General features: G+C 49.0%; 1 protein-coding gene and 1 long non-coding RNA gene across 2 annotated transcripts; one reads left to right on the forward strand and one right to left on the reverse strand.

Moving 5' to 3' along the window:
• Positions 1–1,163: 1,163 nt before the first annotated feature.
• On the forward strand, positions 1,164–23,471 carry LOC147081770 (E3 ubiquitin/ISG15 ligase TRIM25-like). Its single transcript, XM_085980696.1, has 3 exons — positions 1,164–1,802; positions 11,943–12,038; positions 21,646–23,471. The coding sequence occupies exons 1-3, from the start codon at positions 1,245–1,247 to the stop codon at positions 22,372–22,374; spliced, it is 1,383 nt and encodes a 460-aa protein (XP_085836822.1). The 5' UTR covers positions 1,164–1,244; the 3' UTR covers positions 22,375–23,471.
• Positions 22,490–23,779, reverse strand: LOC147081771 (uncharacterized). Its single transcript, XR_015076452.1, has 2 exons — positions 23,404–23,779; positions 22,490–22,571 (listed from the first exon to the last, which is right to left on the reverse strand). It is a non-coding gene; the product is annotated as an uncharacterized LOC147081771 (long non-coding RNA).
• Positions 23,780–23,827: the final 48 nt, after the last annotated feature.

Consider the following 23,827-nt stretch of genomic DNA (forward strand, 5'->3'; position numbering starts at 1 on the left):
TGGGTCTGACCAGAACTGGACACAGTACTCGAGGTGGGACTGACCAGAACTGGACACAGTACTCGAGGTGGGACTGACCAGAACTGGACACAGTACTCGAGGTGGGAGTGACCAGAACTGGACACAGTACTGGAGGTGGGTCTGACCAGAACTGGACACAGTACTCGAGGTGGGACTGACCAGAACTGGACACAGTACTTGAGGTGGGACTGACCAGAACTGGACACAGTACTGGAGGTGGGTCTGACCAGAACTGGACACAGTACTCGAGGTGGGTCTGACCAGAACTGGACACAGTACTCGAGGTGGGACTGACCAGAACTGGACACAGTACTCGAGGTGGGACTGACCAGAACTGGACACAGTACTGGAGGTGGGACTGACCAGAACTGGACACAGTACTCGAGGTGGGACTGACCAGAACTGGACACAGTACTGGAGGTGGGACTGACCAGAACTGGACACAGTACTCGAGGTGGGACTGACCAGAACTGGACACAGTACTCGAGGTGGGACTGACCAGAACTGGACACAGTACTCGAGGTGGGACTGATCAGAGCTGGACACAGTACTTGAGGTGGGACTGATCAGAGCTGGACACAGTACTCGAGGTGGGTCTGACCAGAACTGGACTCAGTACTCGAGGTGGGTCTGACCAGAGTCTGTACAGTTTGATCCTGAGTTCCTCTGACTGGATTCTCCTGTTTAGGATTTTTAGTCCAACATTATTTTGTCTTTGTTTTTGCAGCTCTGCGTTGGTTGGACATGTTTCGTGTTGAGTTTACTGAGACTTGTAGCCTCTGCTGCTTTGCTTTTTCCCATCTCTCTTTGCCCCTCTGATGAACCTTTAACTTCTTCTGTATATTTTTCTATTCCTCCCAGAGAGCTCCTTCCCCTTCCTCTCTGCAGGGTTTGTAAAGGTTATTTTTCCTCTTTATATCAGTTTTAATTTGTTTGTTGAACTATTTTGGGTCTGATCTGAGTTGTATAGTTTTGGGTCTGTGTTTCCTGAGCCCAGTTTGCTGTATTCTGGCTCCATATTGTAAAATTGCAATCTTGTTTCTCTGATTTTGGTTCTGAACTGCTACTGCAGGCCTGAAAGGGTTAATCTTCAGACAAAGTGAGTCATGAAAGTGAAACTAACATTGTCACTCCCTGCACCGAGTGTTTATAAGAATTTCACTTCCTGCTCTGGTTCCTCGCTCTCTCCGGTGCTGTGTGAAAACTCTTCAGGTGCTGTAACAATGGAGCCCGGAGCTTTAGAGGCTGAATTAACCTGTGCTGTGTGTCTCCACGTGTACCAGGATCCTGTGACATTACCCTGTCAGCACAGTTTCTGTTTGAAATGTATTGAGGGAGTTTGGGCCCAGACAGCAGGCCCAGGAGGGGTTGAGTGTCCTCAGTGTCGCCGGAAATTCAACCCCAGGCCCAGACTGGAGAGAAACTTCACGCTGTGTAATATTGTGGAAAAATACAACCGCTCACAGCCTGCTGCTGATTCAGCCGGTGTCATGTGTGAATACTGCATCGAGAATCCAACCCCAGCTGTGAAGACGTGTCTGAAATGTGAAACATCTTTTTGCTCCCTTCATTTAAAACCACATTTACTGAAAGAGGTCTACAAAGATCACACCCTAATTGAGCCTTTGACCAATACTACAGGCAGTAAGTGTCTTGAACATAAGAAATTCCTTGAGTTCTACTGTAAAGATGATGCAGAGTGTGTGTGTGGATCCTGTATAACAGGGAAACATCAATTCCACAAACTGCTGAGCCTAGATCAGGCACAAACTGCAATTAAGGTGAGTGACACAATTTCCGATATTAAATACAGTGAGGGAGAGTTTTCAAATCAAATCAAATCAAATCAACTTTTATTGTCATTGTTAGTGCACAAGTGCAGTACAACGAAATGTAGGCTTGCGGCTCCCGAGAGTGTACATTTGGATTAAGACATTTAAATATTCAACATACATTTGGCTTGTAGTATATTTGGCTTGTAGTATATTAACATAACATAACCATAATAAAGTGCATTGGCAGATGTGCAGGCTTTAGAGTTTGTTTGTGGAGTTCAGTAGGATGACAGCCCTGGGAAAGAAGCTGTTCCTAAATCTGGTCGTACGGGTGCGAATGCATCTGTAGCGTCTCCCAGATGGCAGGAGGGCGAACAGACTGTGGCTGGGGTGAGTAGGGTCTTTGATGATGGACCGTGACCTCCGTAGACAGCGTTTCTGTTAATGACCAACACTAATTGGATCAGATTGCAGACAGTGCTGATGTAGCCCAGTATTTTTTGTTGCCCTGGGTCTGGGTGCTTGTTTTCTGTCAGTCAGATTTACTCCCTCTCCTTTCTCTTACAGTCTGTCTGAGAGAGCAGGGTGGGCACTGGGAGGGGTGTCAGAGTGGCCCCGGGTGACTGCCCGTCACCCACACTCAGCCCCTCCTGGGGAGGGCTCTGTAGAGCTCAGTAATTCACTGTGTGGGCACCTGTGAGAACTGGCACTCCATGGCATAGGGCTGGAGAGCAGAGTATGTTGTGGCTGTGGTGTATGTAACTTGTTCCACCTTAAGAGAACTTAAACCTGTTCCACCTTAAGAGATGTACTACTTTCTCTGGCTGCTGTATACGGTAATACCGGTGGTGACCACACCGGTATATAAGTGCTGTGTAGTAATTTGCTGGGTAGTACAGCCCTAACCTCCGAATAGTAAAGACCTATTGAAAGTTATTCTTGTAGTCTGTGTCAGTAATTGACCTTAAATATAACTGGAACACACAGACTTAACAGTGGCGACGAGTCCGATCTTACCCTGTGGCAGTTTACATCCACGGCAGCTTCGTCCTCAGAATGGGCGTCGAGAAGAGGCATCCACCCTCATCATCCTGCTGAACAGCACGTCGCGCGGGAGGCATCGAGGACCCGGAGTGAAGAAGAGAAATTCTGAACTCGAAGCCCCCATCAGCAGCAGACAGCTATCTTCCTTCTACCACGGTGGTGGGTAAGCCAATCAGCGAAAGTCGGCCGCGTTGGCTGTAGCGAAGGGGAGGGAAGACGGAGGAAAGAGGGCGGTGAAATCGACCGCGGCCGGTGAAAAGGGCCGGGCCGCATTCGGGCCGAAAGGCGCAGCGACTGGGGCAGCTGAAGGCGCGAGAGCTGCGGTGAGTTCGAACGCAGCGGGTGCACATAACCGGGCTGCAAGAAGGGCTGCGAGGCGCGACGGCAGGGAAGCGCGAATGCCCACGGGAACCGCGGTGGAGTAGAAGCAGTGTCGGGGGAGTTGTTAACCACTGGGGAGGCGAGACCGGCAGCAGCACAGCAATCGCCATTGCAGCCAGCGGGTGAAGAAGACGAGCGCGCGAAAGACCGCCAAGCGCGGGAAGCCGCCATTTTGGAAAAAAACAATTGCAAAGATGCCTAAACATGGGAACATTAATACTTTTGATAGTGACATCGAAGATTGGACCACGTATGTAGAACGCATAGAAGTTTATTGTAGAGCAAATAAGATACCAGATGGGGAGAAAGCACTAACCTTATTAAACTTAATGGGTGCGAAGACATACGGGCAATTGAAACACCTTCTATCACCAGAGAAACCGGCAGATAAGACTTTCGCGGATATTGTTACTGTCCTGAAAAATCATTTAAGCCCCACGCCGCTGATGCTAGCGGAACGATTTAAATTTTACAGTAGAAAGCAACTGAAAGATGAAAGCAATGCTGAATTTTTAATTGAATTGCGTAAGCTAGCAAAGTACTGTCAGTTTGGAACAGGACTAACAGATGCGCTAAGAGATAAATTTGTGTGTGGATTGTTAAAAGAAGAGACACAAAAGCGACTGCTTGAGGAGATTGAGCTGACGCTTGATAAAGCTGTCGCTATGGCAGCATCGCACGAAGCCGCAGTGAGAGGCACGGCGGTAATGCAGCTACGGTCACCGGAACTCAGCACAAATCAAATGGTCTTGGGTACAGTAAAATGTTATCGTTGTGGAAAGACAACGCACGATCAGAACCAGTGCTGGTTCAAAAATAAGGAATGCAGAAAATGTGGCAGGCTTGGTCACATAGCTAAAGTATGCCAGTCAGGAGAGAAGACCAGCAACAAAAAGTCACCGCAGGGAAAGTACAGAAAGGTGCACAAGATGACAGAGAACAGTTCGAACGAACAGAAGTCAGATTCAGATGCCAGCAGTAATGAACTGGGTAGCTTAAGAGTACACAACGTTGGTAAGGAAGCAGACCTCCAGACAATTTGGGTCACACTTCAGATAGCAGGAGTCCAAGTGAAGATGGAATTGGACACTGGATCGGCATTGACGGTCATGAATAAGAAAGATTACAAAAGGTTATTCCAACATATTCCCCTACGGGATACGGAGATTGTATTGAAAACATACATGGGGCAAAGAGTATACCCCATCGGAAAGATAGAGGTAAAGGTGGTCCACAAGGGCAAAGAAAGCCGAGGAATGGACTTATATGTGCTACCTGAAGGAGGTCCACCACTACTGGGATGGGAGTGGATTAGAAAAATGAATATGGACTGGCATTCCTTAAAAGCACTAACGGTAGATGCCAGGGAAACAGATGTCAAACCTAAACGATTGTCCAGAATATTGGACGATGCTAAAGAGGTGTTCCAGCAGGGACTGGGAACACTGAGAGGAATTACGGCAAACATCAAGATTGAAGAACATGCACAACCAAAATTTTTCAAAGCCAGACCGGCACCCTATGCGATACGACCTGCTGTGGAAGCGGAGCTGGAAGCGCTAGAACGTTCAGGAGTACTGTCTAAGGTAGACTGGAGTGAGTGGGCTACGCCCATTGTTCCCGTGATGAAACGTCCTTCGAGCAACAAGCCGGGAGAACCAGGGAAGGTTCGCATCTGTGGAGATTTCAAGATCACTGTTAATCCGGTGCTTCACACGGTGCAGTATCCGCTTCCGCGGATTGAGGATATCTTCGCTTCATTGTCGGGCGGGAAACACTTCACCAAGATAGACCTGGCGCAGGCGTACTTACAGATGGAAGTTGAGGAAGAGTCACGCCAGTACCTCACGATCAACACGCATAGAGGCTTGTACCGGTATAATAGACTGGTTTTTGGAGTGGCATCGGCTCCAGCAATTTGGCAGAGGGCCATGGAGCAGGTATTACAGGGAATTCCAGGCACACAATGTTACCTGGACGATATTCTGATTACAGAAGATGGTGACGAGGAACACCTCGCAAATTTGGAACTGGTGCTCATCAGATTGAAAGAATATGGACTTCGAGTTAATCGGCAGAAATGTGAGTTCTTTCAGAAGCGGATCTCGTACTGTGGCCATGACATTGACCAGGAGGGACTTCATAAGTCTCCTGACAAGATCGAAGCGGTTGTGAAGGCTCCCGCTCCGGTTAATGTATCTCAGTTGAGGTCGTTCCTAGGATTGATTAACTATTACCATAAGTTTCTGCCAAATTTATCCACGGTACTGCACCCGCTGAATGCTCTTTTGCAGAAGGGAGTACCATGGGAGTGGAGCGAGGACTGTAAGAAGGCCTTTCGCAAAAGCAAGGAATTGATAACCTCAGAGGAAGTGTTGGCTCACTTCAACCCAACACTGCCTATTCGTTTGGCTTGTGATGCTTCTCCATATGGTATTGGGGCAGTACTCTCACACAAGTTGCCAAATGGCACGGAGAGGCCAGTCGCATTCGCATCCAGATCATTGACCTCCGCTGAGCGCAACTATGCTCAGATAGATAGGGAGGCTCTCAGCCTTGTGTGGGGAGTAAAGAAGTTTAATCATTACCTGCAGGGCCAAAAGTTTACGCTTCTGACAGACCATCAGCTGTTGGTATCCATTTTTAACCCTAAGAAGGGTGTGTCGGTGATGACAGCACAGAGACTCCAGAGATGGTCCCTTTTCCTAGGGGCACATCAATATCAGATAGAATTCAAAGGTACAAAGCAGCATGGTAATGCTGATGGGCTGTCGCGCCTGCCACTACCTGAAGAAGAGGAGACAACGAAGGTTGACCCTGTAGAGTTATTTCACTCGACCATCATCGAGTGTTTACCAGTCACCAATGCAAGTATTGAAAGAGAAACCAGGAACGACCCGACACTGTCCCGAGTCTACGAGGTGACAGTGAAGGGATGGCCAGCACATGGTGATTCTCTGTTACCGGCATTCTCGGCAAGACGAGACCAGCTGTCCGTCTGTCAAGGAACATTGATGTATGGAACGAGAGTGATTATTCCTCCTAAGTTAAGGGAAAGAGTTCTAAAGGAACTGCATGAAGGTCATCTGGGGGGAGTCAAGATGAAAAGCCTTGCTAGGGCTTATGTGTGGTGGCCGGGTATCGACCAACAGATAGAGGAGCTGACGAAAAGCTGCTCAGGGTGCCAAAAAGTGCAAAATGCACCTCCGATTGCACCGTTGCACCCATGGGAATGGCCTTCAGCCCCATGGCAACGCGTACATATTGACTTTGCTGGTCCATTCATGGACTCCATGTTTCTAATTGCGGTGGACGCACATTCTAAATGGCCAGAAGTGATCAAGATGACTACCACTACTTCAGAAAAGACAATTGCGGTGTTAAGGACGATATTCGCAAGGAACGGATTGCCAGAACAAATATGTTCCGACAACGGACCACAGTTCGTGTCAGAAGAATTCCAAAAATTCTTGAAGAAGAATGGGATGATATGCCCCATATCATCCGACTACAAATGGGTTGGCCGAGAGATTTGTACAAACATTCAAAAAGGCAATAAAGGCCATGAGCGAAGATCAGATTCCACTACAACATAAGGTGGACAAGTTTCTACTGGCATATCGAAACGCCGCTCACGCAGTGACAAACCAAAGTCCTGCCATGATGTTTTATAACAGGAGGTTGCGGTCCAGGTTGGACTTGTTAAAACCAAATGTGCGGAGGGAAGTTGAAAACAAACAGTTCCAGCATATAAATAACAAGACCACTCGGAGTTTCGAGGTAGGACAACCAGTGTTGGCCAGGGACTATGGAAACGAGAAATGGCAATCCGGAACAATTCGGGCCAGACAAGGACCCCTGATGTACACGGTAGATGTTGGTAAAAATGTAATACGGCGTCATGCTGACCAACTGGTAGAATCGAGAACAAGGGTCGAACCCATGGTTACGACAGAGACAACCGTGGAAGAAGTTAGTGAACCTGAAGCATCTACCTCGGCAGTGAATGTACCTGATGATGATGTCCAAGACATAAAAGACCAACTAGAGGAGTCACCTCAGCAACAAGAATCAGAGACCCCTGAAAGGCGTTATCCAACTCGAATCAGGAGGCCTCCTGAGAGACTGAACCTTTGAACTGTTTCTACATGAAGTTGTATATGTATATATGTTATTATGTTATGTTAAATGGGGATATAACTGTTAAGCTAAAAAGGGAGGATTGTGGTGTATGTAACTTGTTCCACCTTAAGAGAACTTAAACCTGTTCCACCTTAAGAGATGTACTACTTTCTCTGGCTGCTGTATACGGTAATACCGGTGGTGACCACACCGGTATATAAGTGCTGTGTAGTAATTTGCTGGGTAGTACAGCCCTAACCTCCGAATAGTAAAGACCTATTGAAAGTTATTCTTGTAGTCTGTGTCAGTAATTGACCTTAAATATAACTGGAACACACAGACTTAACAGTGGCCCTGTGTAACGCTGGGGGATTCTGCCCTCTGAGCAGCAGGGAGAGGACCATCACCGGTGGGGGAGTGAGGGACACCCACAGGGGGAGACTCAGGGGCTGGGTGGAGAAACTGTTCCTCACAACAAGAGGGAATTGCTGTTTGAGAAATGCTGGTGTGTCTGAGTCTGTCTCCCTTTCCCTGCGGCTGATTGCTGGAAATGGAGGAGCTGAGTCGGTGTGAAAATGCAGCACACGGTGTGTCACTGTGAAAAGAAGCCGGTGTGTGTGAGCTCACTCAGTTTATACAGGGCAGGAGCCTCTTTACTGAGAGACACAGAAGGCAATATTTCTGCTCAGGGCCCAGACACTGAGGCCCCGAGATTCACGGGAAGGCAGGGAGGGAGCAGGGGGCCTGTCAGTGACCGGGAAACACGGAAATTCCGGGAACACGGGGGTCCGGCCGAATTTAACAGCAGAACTTCATTAGAATTGTTTGACTCTGTTTCCCTCCCGGCAGCGGAGCCACACGGAGAGGCTGAGCACTGCCGGGCGGGAAATCCTGTGGGACAAGGCAGGAGCCCGGGGAACGCTGGGGACAGGGAATCAAAGATCAGGGCTTGTGGGGTGGGCTCGGAGCACAGCGGAGAGATTGTGGGCGGAGAAGAGAGAGAGATGGCGGGGTAGAGAGATGGCGGGGGAGAGAGAGAAGGCAGGGGAGAGAGATGAGAGAGAGAAGGCGGGGGAGAGAGAGAGAGGGCGGGAGTGAGATTTTGGGGGGCGATGGTGAGGGGGTGGTCTGAAGATCACGGGTGGGGACAGTTTGCGGGAGTGAGATTTTGGGGGTTGCGATGGTGAGGGGGGGTCTGAAGATCACGGGTGGGGGACAGTTTGCGGGAGTGAGATTTTGGGGGTTGCGATGGTGAGGGGGGGGTCTGAAGATCACGGGTGGGGGACAGTTTGCGGCAGGTTTGTTTGGGGGTTCGGGGGAAGCTCTCCTCCTCCTCCAGGCCCACACGCAGTGCCTGCTGGATCTGGCAGCTCCCGCCTCCCTTCAGCTGTGGGGATTCCCGAGCCCCGGGATACACGGCCCGCAGCCGTTAAATCCAATCGCTGCCAAAATCTGAGGCATGGAGCCTCATTTAAATATTATAATTACCGGCCCGCCTCTCCTGAGCGGGTTACTCGGCCCAGACCCAACCCGCCGCCGTTAAACTGGAAGGAGGCACCTTCCCCGCTTCTTGTCTCCACCACCAACAGTCTCCTGAAACCCCTCTCCTCTGCCCCACCCCCCTCACCTCCAACAACAAGTGACACAAGCTCAGGGACTTCTTTGTCAGCAAGATTGAGGCCATCGTTCAGCTCCGTCTGCCACTTCTCTCCTTTCCCCCAGCCCACCAAACCATCCCCAAGGTTGCCCCTGCTCTTGCCCTGAACTCTCATCTCTCCCTAATTTCTCTCCTATCTCCCCTCATGCCCATTCCGTGCTCATCTTGTCCATGAGACCCTCCTTCTGCTCTCTTGAACCTCTTCCCACTAAACTACAGACCACCCAACCTCCCTTCCTGGCTCCCATGCTCACTGATAGTGCAAATGGCTCTCAATTCAATTCAATTCAAATTGCTTTATTGGCATGATGATGACAAGGTACATCGTATGTTGCCAAAGCATCGAAAAACATTCATGGTTGTACACAAAAATACAGATCTATCCATACAGTGTATAAACAGATATATCCCTGAGTGTGTAAATATACATTCATATAATTTGCATATACTCTTATATTTAGTGGTTGTCCCTCTGTTTATGGCAAGCTGTAACATAGTGTGCCGCTAAGGTTACACAATTTCTCTCTTCCCCTCGTAGGTATGGGAGTTTTTGGTCGTCATTCAAATTTCTGAATTCCGGGCATATTTTTGTGAATTTTGGGTAGAAATTCTCCCTTATGCCCTGATATTTTCTACAAGCTGTGAGGAAGTGCATCTCTGTCTCCACCACTCCCTGACTGCAGTGAGAGCATATCCTGTCCTCTCTTGGTAGCCGGGTCTGCCTGTGTCTACCTTTTTCGATTGCCAGGCTATGTTCACTAAGTCTGTACATTGCCAAGGTTTTTCTCAGTTTGCTATCCTTTACCATGGTCAGGTAATCAGCCATGTTGTATCGTCTGTTTAGGGCCAAGTAGCAATTGAGTTTGCTTTGGGTTTTTGTTGTTTCTGCCCAATATGACAGATATTTTTCCTTTTGCTTAGCGACGATTGTGTTGGGTCGAATTCTTTGTGTTACGCTGTCACTGTCCTGGGGCTGGTTATTGTTAGTAGTGTTAGTAGTTACTTCACTGAGTCCCAGGACTAGTTGACTGAGGGTATTCTTCTTTATGGTCCTCTCTTGGCATTTCAGGGCTTTGTAATGATAACATTGGGGGTTGCTCATTTCTAGGTGTTTCCAAAATTTGGTGGCTCTTTTTTGGATAGTGATTATTAATGGATATTGGCCTAGTTCTGCCCTGCATGCATTGTTTACGGTTTTCCTTTGAGTCCGGAGGATACTTTTACAGAATTCTGCATGTAGGATCTCAATTGGGTGTTTGTCCCATTTTGCAAATTCTTGTTGTGTTAGCGGTCCCCACACCTCACTGCCATAGAGTTCAATTACTGATTTAAAAATTTTGAGCCAAATGCTAATTGGGATTTCTATTTGGATTGATTTTTTAATGGCTCTCTCTCTCTCCTCAGGTACTCCGCTCCCTTTCAAATCTGCCATCATCGCCCCACTCCTCAAAGAAACTCACCTTGACCCCTTGGTCCTTGCAAACTACCACTCCATCATAACCTCCCTTTCCTCTCCAAAGTATTTGTACATGTTGTCACCTCCCAAATCTGTGCCTCTCTTTCCAGCAACTCCATGTTTGAACCTCTCCAATCCGGTTTCTGCCTCTCCCACAGTATTTAAACAGCCCGACTAAAAGGTCCCAAATGACATCCTATGTGACGATGACCCTGGTGCACGATCCCTCCTCATCCTTCTCGACCTGTCTGCAGCCTTTGACACGGTGTCACACCACCCTCCTCCAACGCCTGTCCTCTGTTGTCCAGCTGGGTGGGACTGCCCTCACCTGGTTCCACTCTTACCTATCCAGTCATAGCCACAGAATCTCCTACAATGGCTTCTCCTCCCGCTCCCGCACTGTTACCTCTGGAGTCCCCCATGGATCTATCCTTGACCCCCTCCTATTTCTCATCTACATGCTGCCCCTCGGCGACATCATCTAAAAATCACAACGTCAGGTTCCACATGTACACTGACGACTCCCAGCTCTACCTCACCACCACCTTTATCGACCCCTCCACTATCTTTGATTTGTCACGCTGCTTCTCCGACATCCAGTACTGGATGAGCAGAAATTCCTCCAACTAAATATTGGGAAGATCGAAGCGAATGTCTTCAGTCCCGGCCACAAACTCTGTTCTCTAGCCATCGATTCCATCCCCCTCCCTGGCCACTGTCTCAGCCTGAACCAGACTTATCGCAATCTCGGTGGCCGATTTGACCCTGAGCTTAGCTTCCGACCCCTGATCCTCAGCATCACGAGGACCTCCTACTTCCACCTCTGTAATATCACCCGTCTCCGCCCCGCCTCAGCCCATCAGCTACTGACACCCTCATTCAGGCTTTTGTTACCTCCAGACTCGACTATTCCAAAGCTCTCTGACCGGCCTCCTACCTTGCACCCTCCATAAACTAAAGCTCATCTTAAACTCTGCTGCCCGTATCCTAGCTCGCACCAAGTCCCGTTCTCCCATCAGCCCTGTGCTCACTGACCTGCATTAGCTCCTGGTCCGGCAACACCCTGATTTCTAAATGTTCACCCTTGTGTTCAAATCCCTCCGTGGCCTCACCCGCCCCTATCTCCGTAATCTCCTCCAGCCAATCCCACTCAGAAAACTCTCTGTTCCTCCAAATCTGGCCTTTTCTACATCCCCAACTTCCTTTGCCCCACCATTGGCAGCCCCACCTTCATCAGTCTAGGCCTTGAGCTCTGGAATTTCCTCCCCAACCCTCTTCGCCTCTCCCTCTCCTCCTTTAAGACGTTCCTTGAAACCTCCCTCTTTAACCCAGCATTTTCTCACCTGTCCTAATGTCTCCTCCTTTGGCTCAGTGTCAATTTTTGTCAGATTACGCTCCTGTGAAGCACCTTGGGATGTTTTGCTGCGTTAAAATCGCGATATAAATGCAGGTTGTTAATTTAAACACTTTCCAATGAACTTTACAGGAAGAATTGGAGAGAGAAATCGAGAAGCTTCGGCGAGTCCAGCAGAATTGTTCCAGCAAAGAGCGAGACTTGGGGAGATCAGAAGCTGAAATAAAGGTAGGGAAAAGTGGAACTGGATTTCGAAAGGGTTTCTCTCCCCACTGAGTCAATGAGCACATCAGAAACAGGCCTTCCAAACCAGGTTGGTTCTGTTGGGCTGAGTCCCAACTGGGAATGGTAGCGTAGTGGTAATGTCACTGGGCTAGTAATCCAAAGACCTGGACTAATGATCCAGAGAAGTGAGTTCAAATCCTACCACGGCAGCTGGGGAATTTAAATTCTGTTAATTAAATAAAAAGCTGTTATCAGTATTGGTAACCATGAAACTATCAGATTGTCGTAAAAACCCATCTGGTTCACTAATATCCTTTAGGGAAGGAAATCAGTTGTCCTTACCTGGTCTGGCCTATGTGTGACTGAAGTTGCTGCAAGTGGAGAATGCCGTCATTATTATTTAAATGCTTCTGCTCACAGTCACGGGGGCCTCGCGCTCAAGTATCTTTGGGAGAGGGAATGGTGGAAGCGAAGAGGAGAAGATGTGCGCAGAGGGAGGAGGAGGAGGGCAATGAGGGTTCTCAACAGGGGGCCTTACCCACCTAGGGTCTTCCCCACCTAGGGTCTTCCCAGAGCACTCCTCTTATGTCCATTTAAGCGAGGAGCAGTGTATCAGGAGGCTACACTTCACCAAGGAGGTGGTCACAGAACTCTGCCACCTCCTGTAACCAGACCTGCAGCCTGAGAGCAGGGTGAACACGGCTCTCCCTGTGGTAGTCAAGGTCACCGTGGCCCTCAATTTCTTCGCCAGCAGATCCTTCCAGTCTACAGCAGGAGACATAGCTAACATCTCACAGCTCGCCGTCCTTCGCTGAATCCGGGAGGTCACTGAGGCTCTCTACACCAGGAGAAGGGACTACGTTGTCCTCTCACTGAGCAGAGAGAAGAAGGACGAGGACGCATGTGGCTTTGCCAGGATAGGGGCTTCCCCATGATGCAGGATGCCATCGACTGCACCCACGTGGCTTTGCAAGTGCCGTATAACAATCCTGAAATCTTCCATAACTGCAAAGCCTACATAGAAACATAGGAGCAGGAGTAGGCCATTCGGTCCTTCGAGCCTGCTTCGCCATTCAATATGATTACGGCTGATCCTCTATCTCAGTACCATGCTCCCGCTCTCTCCACATACCCCTTGATGCATTTTGTGTCTAGAAATCTATCTATCTTCTTCTTAAATATATTCAGTGACTTGGCCTCCACAGCCTTCTGTGGTAGAGAATTCCACAGGTTCACCACCCTCTGAGGGGAAAAAATTTCTCCTCGTCTCAGTCCTAAATGTCCTACCCCGTATCCTGACCCCTGTGACCCCTCGTTCTCGACCCTCCAGGCAGGGGAAACATCCTCCCTGTATCCAGTCTGTCGAGCCCTGTCAGAATTTTATACGTTTCAATGAGATCCCCTCTCATTCTGCTAAACTCAGCTGCCAGCCCTCTAGCCGTGCTTTTGGCCAAGTCCACTTCCATTCTTCCCCGTGAGGGCCTGTTTACTTCATGCAATGTATTCCATTGTGGCAATCAAGGACTGTTCCACCGCCACCCTAGCGGCCCTCCCTGGTGTATCATCCACACTCAACTCGTCATCCCACCATGAGCTGAAGACCAGGCCGGCGAGGGTTCTGCCTGGGAGATGGAAATCTCCCAAGGTGAGAGAGTCTGAAACTTGAAGGCAAAACGTATGATTATTTGCACAAACCAATCCTCCATAGAGGTAGTTCTTCTCATCGCTCAGAGAACACCACTGAGTTGGAGATGCCTGAATCGCCCTAAAGGCACCTTCCAGAGGCTCTCCCATCACCACCACTGCTGAGTCCTCATCTATCGGTTTCAAGGTGTTACAGGTACATATGATGTAGTGCTCCGACTCAGTTGTAAGGTGTTTGGTTTCCTCATCCTTTCAAGGATTCTTTGACTCTGGGTTTTACAGGAACAAAAACGTAGATGACACAAAGGTTTAGATTCAACCCAAAACTGTTAGTTTATTAAAACCAACAAAACACAGACAAAAACCTGTTGAGATTCGGCTGAAACTTACAATCACCCATCCGGCCGGTCGTTCCCGTTGTGGACTGTGGGCCTGGATCGGAGATGACCTGTCCCCGTCCTTCATTATCTGACTGCAGCTGCCTACACAGCGCAAACCCCTTGTAGAGTCAACTGATATTTACAATCACCTGTCCGGCTGGTCGTGGCCGACGTCGATTGCAGGCTGGGAGCTGGAGATGACCGTCTTCCCTTCCTTCTTACACCTGGCAGTCGCTGTAGTCAGAGCTAGCTTCCGAGAGAGCTTCTGAGAGAGCTTCTGAGTGAAAGAGAGAGAGAGCTGTGTGTGGTTCCTTCTTACAGTTCTTCCGTCCCGCCTTTTCGAGTCTGGGCCTTCCCCCAACTCTTGTATTCCAATCCACACCCAGTAATCTAAACCACAGGACACGTACAGGGCTGGGGGATGGAAGACAATTCCTTATCTTGTCTCCCCCTCCCTGTGGTACATATTTGATGTGATTTAGTCTTACTGCTGATGTGTTTTACCCAAGGTTAAAGGGTTTTTCATTGAGGCCAGGAAGTCCATTGTTCCAGCGAAATTGGCATTGTTGTCTTATCCATTGAAGATCCATTGAAACCCATTAAAACACGAAGTCTCAATGTCAAAGTTAAATCACCTATTCACCGTTAAATCACCTATCGAGACGCTCATTGTCCAAAGTAAATGTCTTTTCCAAAGTTAAATTGAAACTCACAGGTGTGTCTGTGCTTCTAGGTCCAACTGCACCTCGCCCCTACCACTGGGCCAAACAGGCTTCCAGCATTTTGCTATTGTACTGGGTTTTTTGAAATCTACACAGTACAGCACTCATCCATGGTCATAAGGAGGTTGCCATTCTTGCCAGGTGCTACGTATCCGCGGGTACCCACCCGGTACGCCGATTCACCTCTGACCACTCCCAGAGACTCTACTTTACATCCCCCTTGATATGTCCCATTCTTGTGCCTCTGTGGCATCATCATTAGAAATCTAAATACATCTGCAGGACCCCCCGCCTGCTGGTCAGGTTACCAGGAGTTCCTGTCTATCATCCTCCCAGTTAATCAGATTGAGACTGCTGACTTCCTTCTGCGCCTGCCGGGGCACTGTCACAATCCTGATGTCTTCAATGTCTGATTCAACACTGTCAATCAAGTCCCAAGCCAGCATATCACATGCTCGCCCCTTGGACTGTAAATCACTCGCCTTCATTACGGCTTTCCCTAGGACCTCTATACCTCTCTGTAACCAGGTTCCCTGCACTTCTACTGTCGTAAGCGCATACTACGTTCCCTGAGCTGTGAACCGCAGGCCCTTGGCGATTTCCTGCGCCACCCAGGAGGCACAGCTACCCAGGCCTGTGATTTGCCATGAATTTAGGACCAAGTTGGCACTTCCAAACAAGCCCCCCACTTCCCATAATATTTTCCGTCTCTGCCGCCCCTTGGGGGCCTCTACTTCGGGGGCTATGTGGTCCTTATAATCACTAAGTAATCGCTGCAATTGATGCTTTGCCCAAGTAATTAATGCTGGGTGATCACCACCATTGGCCTCTAACGCCAGCACTATACTGCTCAGGTTATAGGTTACTTCTAAAGTGACCATAGTTACATCATGTAACAGTGCCTTCGGACCCCCGACACTGATCATGCCATCCATTGGAGGTGGCACCGTGGTGGGACATTGCGATGGCTTTTGATATCCACATGTTGTTAAATCAATGCATCTTATATCAGTACATCCCAACCGCTTAAGAACATCGCTACACAATTCTTGGCAATATTGTCCCACAAGTCCTGGTTCCCAAATGAATGGGGTAATTTAGTCCACCTTGCTATAATGTTGACGGTACTGCTGACCACGCCCGTCATTTTTCCGCGCTGTCCCTTGTGCAGCGAGCAGGAGTATAACCAACGTCACAGTCCGGCGTCATCTTATATGCCGGTGACCGTTATTTCTCCATCAGTATTCACGCTAGTTTGTAGTTGTGTGTAATTGTCACTTCTGGGTCCGATAACGGATCCAGACCGAGTTGGAAGGAGTCTGCTTACGTGGTGCCGTAGGACCAACCGCCTGGGGCGCCGGACACTGAACTTTCCCTTTGTGATGGGCAGGGAGGCTGTTCCAATCGGACTGGTTGACCGGGGGCGGACAGTTCATGGTTGTTGCCACAGATAGTGTCCCAGTATCCTTGTCCCATAGAAACATAGAAGATAGGAGCAGGAACAGGCCATTCGGACCCTCGAGCCTGCTCCGCCATTAAATGAGATCATGGCTGATCATCCAAACTCAGTACCCTGTCCCTGCCTTCTCCCCATATCCCTTGATCCCTTTAGCCTTCAGAAATATATCGAACTCCTTCTTGAATATATTTAATGTATTGTCCTCCACTGCCTTCTGTGGAGGAGAATTCCACAGGTTCACCATTCTCTGGGTGAAGAAATTCCTCCTCATCTCTGTCCTAAATGGCTTACCCCTTATCCTTAGACTGTGACCCCTGGTTCTGGACTCCCCGGCCATCGGGAACATCCTTCCTGCATCTAGTCTGTCTAGTCCTGTTAGAATTTTATAAGTTTCAATGAGATCCCCTCTCATTCTTCTAAACTCCAGCGAGTATAAGCCTAATCGACCCAATCTCTCCTCATACGTCATTCCTGCCATCCCAGGTATCAGTCTGGTGAATCTTCGCTGCACTCCCTCCATGGCAAGAACATCCTTCCTCAGATAAGGTGACCAAAACTGCACACAATACTCGAGGTGTGGTCTCACCAAGGCCCTGTACAACTGCAGCAAGACATCCTTGTTCCTGTACTCGAACCCTCTCGCTACGAATGCCAACATACCATTTGCCTTCTTAACCACCTACTGCACCTGCATGCTTACCTTCAGCGACTGGTGCACAAGGACACCCAGGTCTCGTTGCACTCCCCCTTCTCCCAATCTATTGCCGTTCAGATAATCTGCCTTCCTGTTTTTGCCACCAAAATGGATAACCTTGCATTTATCCACATTATACTGCATCTGGCCAACCAGCCAACCTGTCCAAATCATACTGGAGTTTCTCGGCATCCTCCTCACAGCACACACGCCCACCCAGCTTTGTGTCGTCTGCAAACTTGGAGATATTACATCTAGTTCCCTCGTCTAGATCATTTATATATATATTGTGAATAGCTGGGGTCCTAGGACCGATCCCTGCGGTACCCCACTAGTCACTGCCTACCACTCGGAAAAAGAGCCGTTTATTCCAACTCTTTGCTTCCTGTCTGCCAGCCAGTTCTTTATCCAAGTCAGTACCTTGCCCCCAATCCCATGTGCCTTAACTTTACATGCTAATCTCTTATGCGGGACCTTATTGAAAGCCTTTTGAAAGTCCAAATACACCACATCCACTGGTTCTCCCTTATCCATTCTACCAGTTACATCCTCAAAAAAGTCCCATATTACATTTGGGATTTATTTTCCATACCTTGGTCGTATGGGTACGTGCGGTGACCCGGTCCGTGATCCATATATTGGGTTTCTTTATCCATTCCCCTTTTCCCCCCTGTGGCAGTTGCATGTATTGTCCTGGATGTAATCAAGTACTTTTATCGATGTGCACGGTGGGCGCCTCCCACGCTATTGTAATTGCCAGGAGGGTGATCGCCATCACGGCCGTCCACCAGGCCGCCATCGTGAGAGAGGTTTATCTGAAACAAAGTAATTAAGAGATCTGCTGCTAGCTTTCCTGTTGGTAGAAACAGAATGTGAGTCATACGGATTAACCTGGGACCAATGCTTCCACTTACCCCCCTTTTGTATGTCCAAACACACACACTTATCGCTGGTGATTAGGACCGTGTAAGGCCCAGACCACCGAGGCACCAGTCCCAGTTTGGACGGCACCCCTTTTACCATTACCCTGTCTCCCACTTTTGGGAGCCCCGATGACTCGGGTTCAGGCCCACGCCCGTGTCGATCTGCCGCTTCTTGCTGCAGCTTTACTTCCACTTTCATCCCTTGAAGCTGTTTACATAGCTCCACTACATACCGTGTCATTCTATCCCTCAGTGGCCCTGTTTCACTCCACCCTTCTATCACCCCTTCTGGTAATCTCATAGCCCTCCCAGTCATTAATTCATACGGAGTCAGTCCTATTGTCCGGTTGGGGGGTCAGGAGGACATCCACCCAGTTCTTACTCATGCTCGTAATCGCTTTTGCTGTAGCCGTTTTCAGGGTTCTATTCATACGCTCCACTATTCTGGAACTCTGAGGGTGGTAAGGTATGTGGAACCTCTGCTTTACCCCCAATAACTGACCTGCCGTCTTCATGACCCTCCCAGTAAAGTGGGTCCCCTGGCAAAGATGTGTGGGTTAGGTTGATTGGCTATGATAAATTGACCCTTAGTGTTAGGGGGATTAAAATATGTGGGGTTACGGGGATCGGGTGGGATATGTGTCGGTGCAGGCTCGATGGGCCGAAATGGCCTCTATCTGCACTGTGGGGTTTCTGTGATTCTGTGATTCTGTGATTTGTAGGGGGACCCCCCCACCGAGGTATCACTTCCTCTGCCAAAATGCTTGCGGCCGTAACGGCGGTGCAATCTCGTGTTGGGAAGGCCTTTACCCAGCGAGTGAAGTGATCCATTATCACCAGGCAGTAGGTCTTTCCCCTACTCTTTGGAAGGGGACCGGTGAAATCGATTTGTAGGTTTTCCCATGGTCCCTTCGGTCTCGGGTGATTTCCATACGAACCTTTATCCCCGTTCCTGGGTTATACTGCGCACAGATCAGGCACCTCTGGCAGTGCTTTGCCACGTCCCTGATGTATATCCCCATGATAGATTTCTAGTAAATTCTGTCTGAGACACTCGGGGGGGCTACCACCTGGTCTGCCCCTTCTAACTCCCATACCCCAGTCACATCTTCCATTTCCCAGTGACACTCCCATACCCCAGTCACATCTTCCTTTGCCCCATGACTCTCCCATACCCCAATCACATCTTCCTTTGCCCCGTGACTCTCCCATACCCCAGTCACAACTTCCTTTGCCCCGTGACTCTCCCATACCCCAGTCACATCTTCCTTTGCCCCATGACTCTCCCATACCCCAGTCACAACTTCCTTTGCCCCGTGACTCTCCCATACCCCAGTCACAACTTCCTTTGCCCCATGACTCTCCCATACCCCAATCACATCTTCCTTTGCCCCGTGACTCTCCCATACCCCAGTCACAACTTCCTTTGCCCCATGACTCTCCCATACCCCAATCACATCTTCCTTTGCCCCGTGACTCTCCCATACCCCAGTCACAACTTCCTTTGCCCCGTGACTCTCCCATACCCCAGTCACATCTTCCTTTGCCCCGTGACTCTCCCATACCCCAGTCACATCTTCCTTTGCCCCATGACTCTCCCATACCCCAGTCACATCTTCCTTTGCCCCGTGACTCTCCCATACCCATCACATCTTCCTTTGCCCCGTGACTCTCCCATACCCCAGTCACATCTTCCTTTGTCCATGGCTCTTCCATACCTCAGTCATATCTTCCTTTGCCCCGTGACTCTCCCATACCCCAGTAACATCTTCCTTTGCCCCGTGCCTCTCCCAAACCTCTCTCTCTCCCTTTGACATATCTTTGGGCCGTTGCACCATATTTACTTTGTCTTGTCCGATGGCGCAAGCTGCCACCGGGGCCGGAGAAGGGGGCATATTTTCGCCGGCCTCTTTAGCTGCCATATCAGCCCATTCGTTTCCTTTCTGTATCCAATCACCCCCCTTCTGATGTGCTTTTACCTTGACTACTGCTCCCTCCAGTGGGAGCCCTGCAGCCTCCAGCAGTGCCTTTACTAGCACTTCATGTATAATGTGACCCCCCTGAGGATGTTACAAACCCACTTCGATCCCATGAGGCCATATAATCATGGACTACGCCGAACGCGTACTGACTATCGGTGTAAATATTCACTCGTTTCGTTTGACAAGCCCATAATGCTTCGATAAGAGCTACCAGTTCCGCTACCTGGGCGGAGTCCCCTCCTTCCAGAGCCCCTTGTCGGACCACCCGACCATCTTTCCTCACGACTGCCCATCCCGTATGGGGTGTACCACTTCTAAATTTCCTAGAACCATCGACAAGCATTACTTCACATTCCCCTTCAAGTGGGCTATCTTTTACCCCACAACTTTCCTCATCCTCTACCACTAGTTCACACTGATGTTCTTCTCCTTCCGTTAATATGCCACCCACAGGGTTTAATCCACCGTCTTTAACAATCTGTACGGACTTATCCTTTGGGATAAGTATGGCTTCCCACGCTGCTCTTCGGCTATCTGATACTGCTCTTAACCATCCAGTATTAAGTAGGATATTGTTTATGTGGTTTGTGGGTTTCCCTCTTGATTATGAAGGGTGTCATATCGACCCTCCCACAATCCTGTTTGTGTCTAGCCCTTACCTCTGGAAATTGGGAACACACAAGCCCAAAGACGCCCTCAGCCGTCCAATCCAAATTCCATGTATCTCTTTACTTAAACTTCAATTTCAATTCCTCTAACAGGTACCAGTGTGTTTAACTCTATTCTGATTGTTTCATTAATTATATAGTTTCTCGGTGGAGTATATGTCAATGCAGGGACACTAATGTCTCCGAGAGAAAGCTATCAGTTTACTACTCTTTACACTTTTCTGCCTTTCAATAGAAAGCTAGGAACATTCTCATTTGGTGGTGTAATTTTCCTGCTTCTATCTTACACCCTCAATCACTTCCTCTCTCCATTGTACACATCCCATTAATTACCATTCATATCTCATTCATCAGCCCTGGAGGAACTTTACTGTCCAGTACAATATTTAAGAGAGAAAGCATAGATCACACGTTCTCACTTGGTCCAATTTATTAACACTTTTTATTTATCATTAATTTAGAGGATCTTTTATTTTCCCGAAAGTAACCCAATATATAGTGCCTGGGTCCATTTTGTCATTTCAAAATTATCCCAAAATCCAAAAAGCAGTACTGTTGAACTGACCAGTTTTGTCAGTGTTAAATTTCATTTCTATCAATTTATCTTATCAACTCCAATTTCAGAAACCAGTGATTCCCAGGCTAGGTGGTTTACACAGAGTTTTATCATTAGAGACAGAAGTGCTACAATTAGTTTACAAGGTGACTTCCATATAACAAAAGAAAGCAGAGAATCCATTGTGGCTCTGCTTAAGAACCCAAGGGGTTAATTTATCAAATCATAATTTTCCTTCATTCACTGTGGGGAAATATTAACTTAAAATTAAGAAACTCAAATTTAATAATGTCCAATATCTTTAAATTTAATTCAGCAACACTAAAGTTGCTGCTTGGTGAACTTAAACAGCTGTCAGTGGAAAGGGTTAACTCCTTTGCAGGTTTTTTTTAAGAAGGCTCAAGGCAACTCTGGTTAAACTCTGTTTTCTCTCCCGGTAGACACCCTCCACTGCTTGTCTATCTTTAACGGGTGATCGAGTTGTGATCTAAACAAACTGTCCCGTCCCTGGAGAGCGCCGTGTGCTCAGGGTAACAGCTGTGTGGAAGGGACGTTTGTAATGAGAGTTGGTTTGGGTTTCAGACACGAATCAATGAGCTGAAAGGAAAGCTATCGAAGAGCTTCTCTGAATGGAGGAGACAGCTGGAAGAAGATGAAGAATACGCACTGAAACTGATCGATGAGGAGGGGCTCCGAGCTCTCTCACAGATTAGAAGCTGTTCTGAAGCATTAAACAAGAGGATGGAACAGATTTCATTAATAGATGGAGAAGCCCAGAGTCTGGTACAGAGGGACCCTCTCTCCTTTATTCAGGTACATCTTCAATATAAACAGGGCCATGGCTGGGGAATGGGGCGTTTGTGTGAGGCTGGTGTGAGGGCTGAATTGTTTGAAGATTGTTGGTGGGACCGAGCATTGGTGCTACCCCCTCCGCCCTGCCCTCGGAGTGTTGGTGCCCCCTCCGCCCTGCCCTCGGAGTGTTGGTGCCCCTCAGCCCTGCCCTCGGAGTGTTGGTGCCCCCTCAGCCCTGCCCTCGGAGTGTTGGTGCCCCTCAGCCCTGCCCTCGGAGTGTTGGTGCCCCTCAGCCCTGCCCTCGGAGTGTTGGTGCCCCCTCAGCCCTGCCCTCGGAGTGTTGGTGCCCCTCAGCCCTGCCCTCGGAGTGTTGGTGCCCCTCAGCCCTGCCCTCGGAGTGTTGGTGCCCCCTCCGCCCTGCCCTCGGAGTGTTGGTGCCCCTCAGCCCTGCCCTCGGAGTGTTGGTGCTGCCCCAGGATGGAGTGCAGTGAAATGTGGGATTATTCCCCATTCCTGTGACTGGCCCCACCTACTGTCCCACACTGAACTCTTTACTCTCAATCCCAAATTCACGGTTTGGGTCCATTGGGTGTTGGTTTGTTCATTGACTGATTTGATCTCCTCTCTTTATTCACAGAACTCGAAGCAGCTCCTTTCCAGGTAAGTTCCTCTCAGTCATACAGTAGCTGCTGCTGATAGGGAACCTTCAGCTGTATCTGGGAGAAGAGTGAAAGTAGAATCACGGCTTGGAAACCTTCCCAGATAAGGAGCTTTCAAATGGTGGGAATATTGAGTGATGTGTAACTGGGGTTTGAGGGGTTATTGGCTCAGGCAGCCTGTGGGAAATGGGAGATTCTACATGTCCACTGAGGACTCCCAGCTCTACCTCACCACCACCTCTCTCCACCCCTCCACTGCATCTGTCTGGTTACGCTGCCTGTCCGAGATCCAGTCTTCGATGAGCCAAAATTTCCTCCAATGAAACATTGGGAAGATTGAAGCCATTGTCTTTTAGTCCCCACCACAAACTCCGTTCCCTGGCCACCAATTCCATCCCCCCTCCCTGCTCACTGTCTGAGGCTGAACCAGACTGTTTGTAACCTCAGTGTCCTGTGTGACCCTGAGCTGACTATTCCAATGTTCTCCTGGCCGGCCTCCCATCTTCCAACCTCCATAAACTTCAGCTCATCCAAAACTCTTCCTGTATCCTAACTCGCACCAAGTCCTGTTCACCCATCACCCCTGTGCTCGCTGACCTACATTGACCACTGGTTCAGCAACACCTTGAATTTAAAATTCTCATCCTTGTGTTACAAATCCCTCCATGGCTTCGCCCCTCCCTATCTCTCTAACCTCCTCCAGCCCTACAGCCCTTTGAGATCTCTGCGTTCCTCCAATTCTGGCATCTTGTACATCCCCGATTTCCTTCGCCCCACCATTGGCCGCCGCCCCTTCAGCTGCCTGGTCCCCAAGCTCTGGAATTCCCTCCCTAAACCTCTCCGCCTCTCTACCTCTCTCTTCTCCTTTAAGATGCTCCTTAAAACCTACCTCTTTGACCAAGCTCCTGTAAAGTGCCTTGGGATGTTTTACTACATTAAAGGCACGATATGAAAGCACGTTGTTGTTGTTGAGTGACATGAGCTGTTCCATCGGTGTGTCGAGCTTCTCAGGAACCTGTTAGACAGGAAGTGAGAGAGAGTTAAAGCTGCAGTGACCTGTATCTAACCGAGGCTTCCTAAAGGCTCCATGTGTGTCAGTGACAGCTTTATTCCATTGGGTCAGTAAGTGCTGTGTGATTGGCTTGTTCTGTCAACCAGCCCATGGAGAATGAGGAGAGGGGCAGGTCCCAGTGTCAGGGTGACAGTAAAATGTGTTGTGAGTGGCTCATTCTATCCACTAACAGAGAAATGAGTGGGTGCTGAGATTTCCCAGGAATGTCAGTGTCACTGGACACTATGACCCTGATATTAAC

The sequence above is a fragment of the Somniosus microcephalus genome, unplaced genomic scaffold (assembly GCF_052327205.1).
Source record: "Somniosus microcephalus isolate GS21.2 unplaced genomic scaffold, FLI_Smic_1.0 scaffold432, whole genome shotgun sequence".
NCBI lineage: Eukaryota > Metazoa > Chordata > Chondrichthyes > Squaliformes > Somniosidae > Somniosus > Somniosus microcephalus.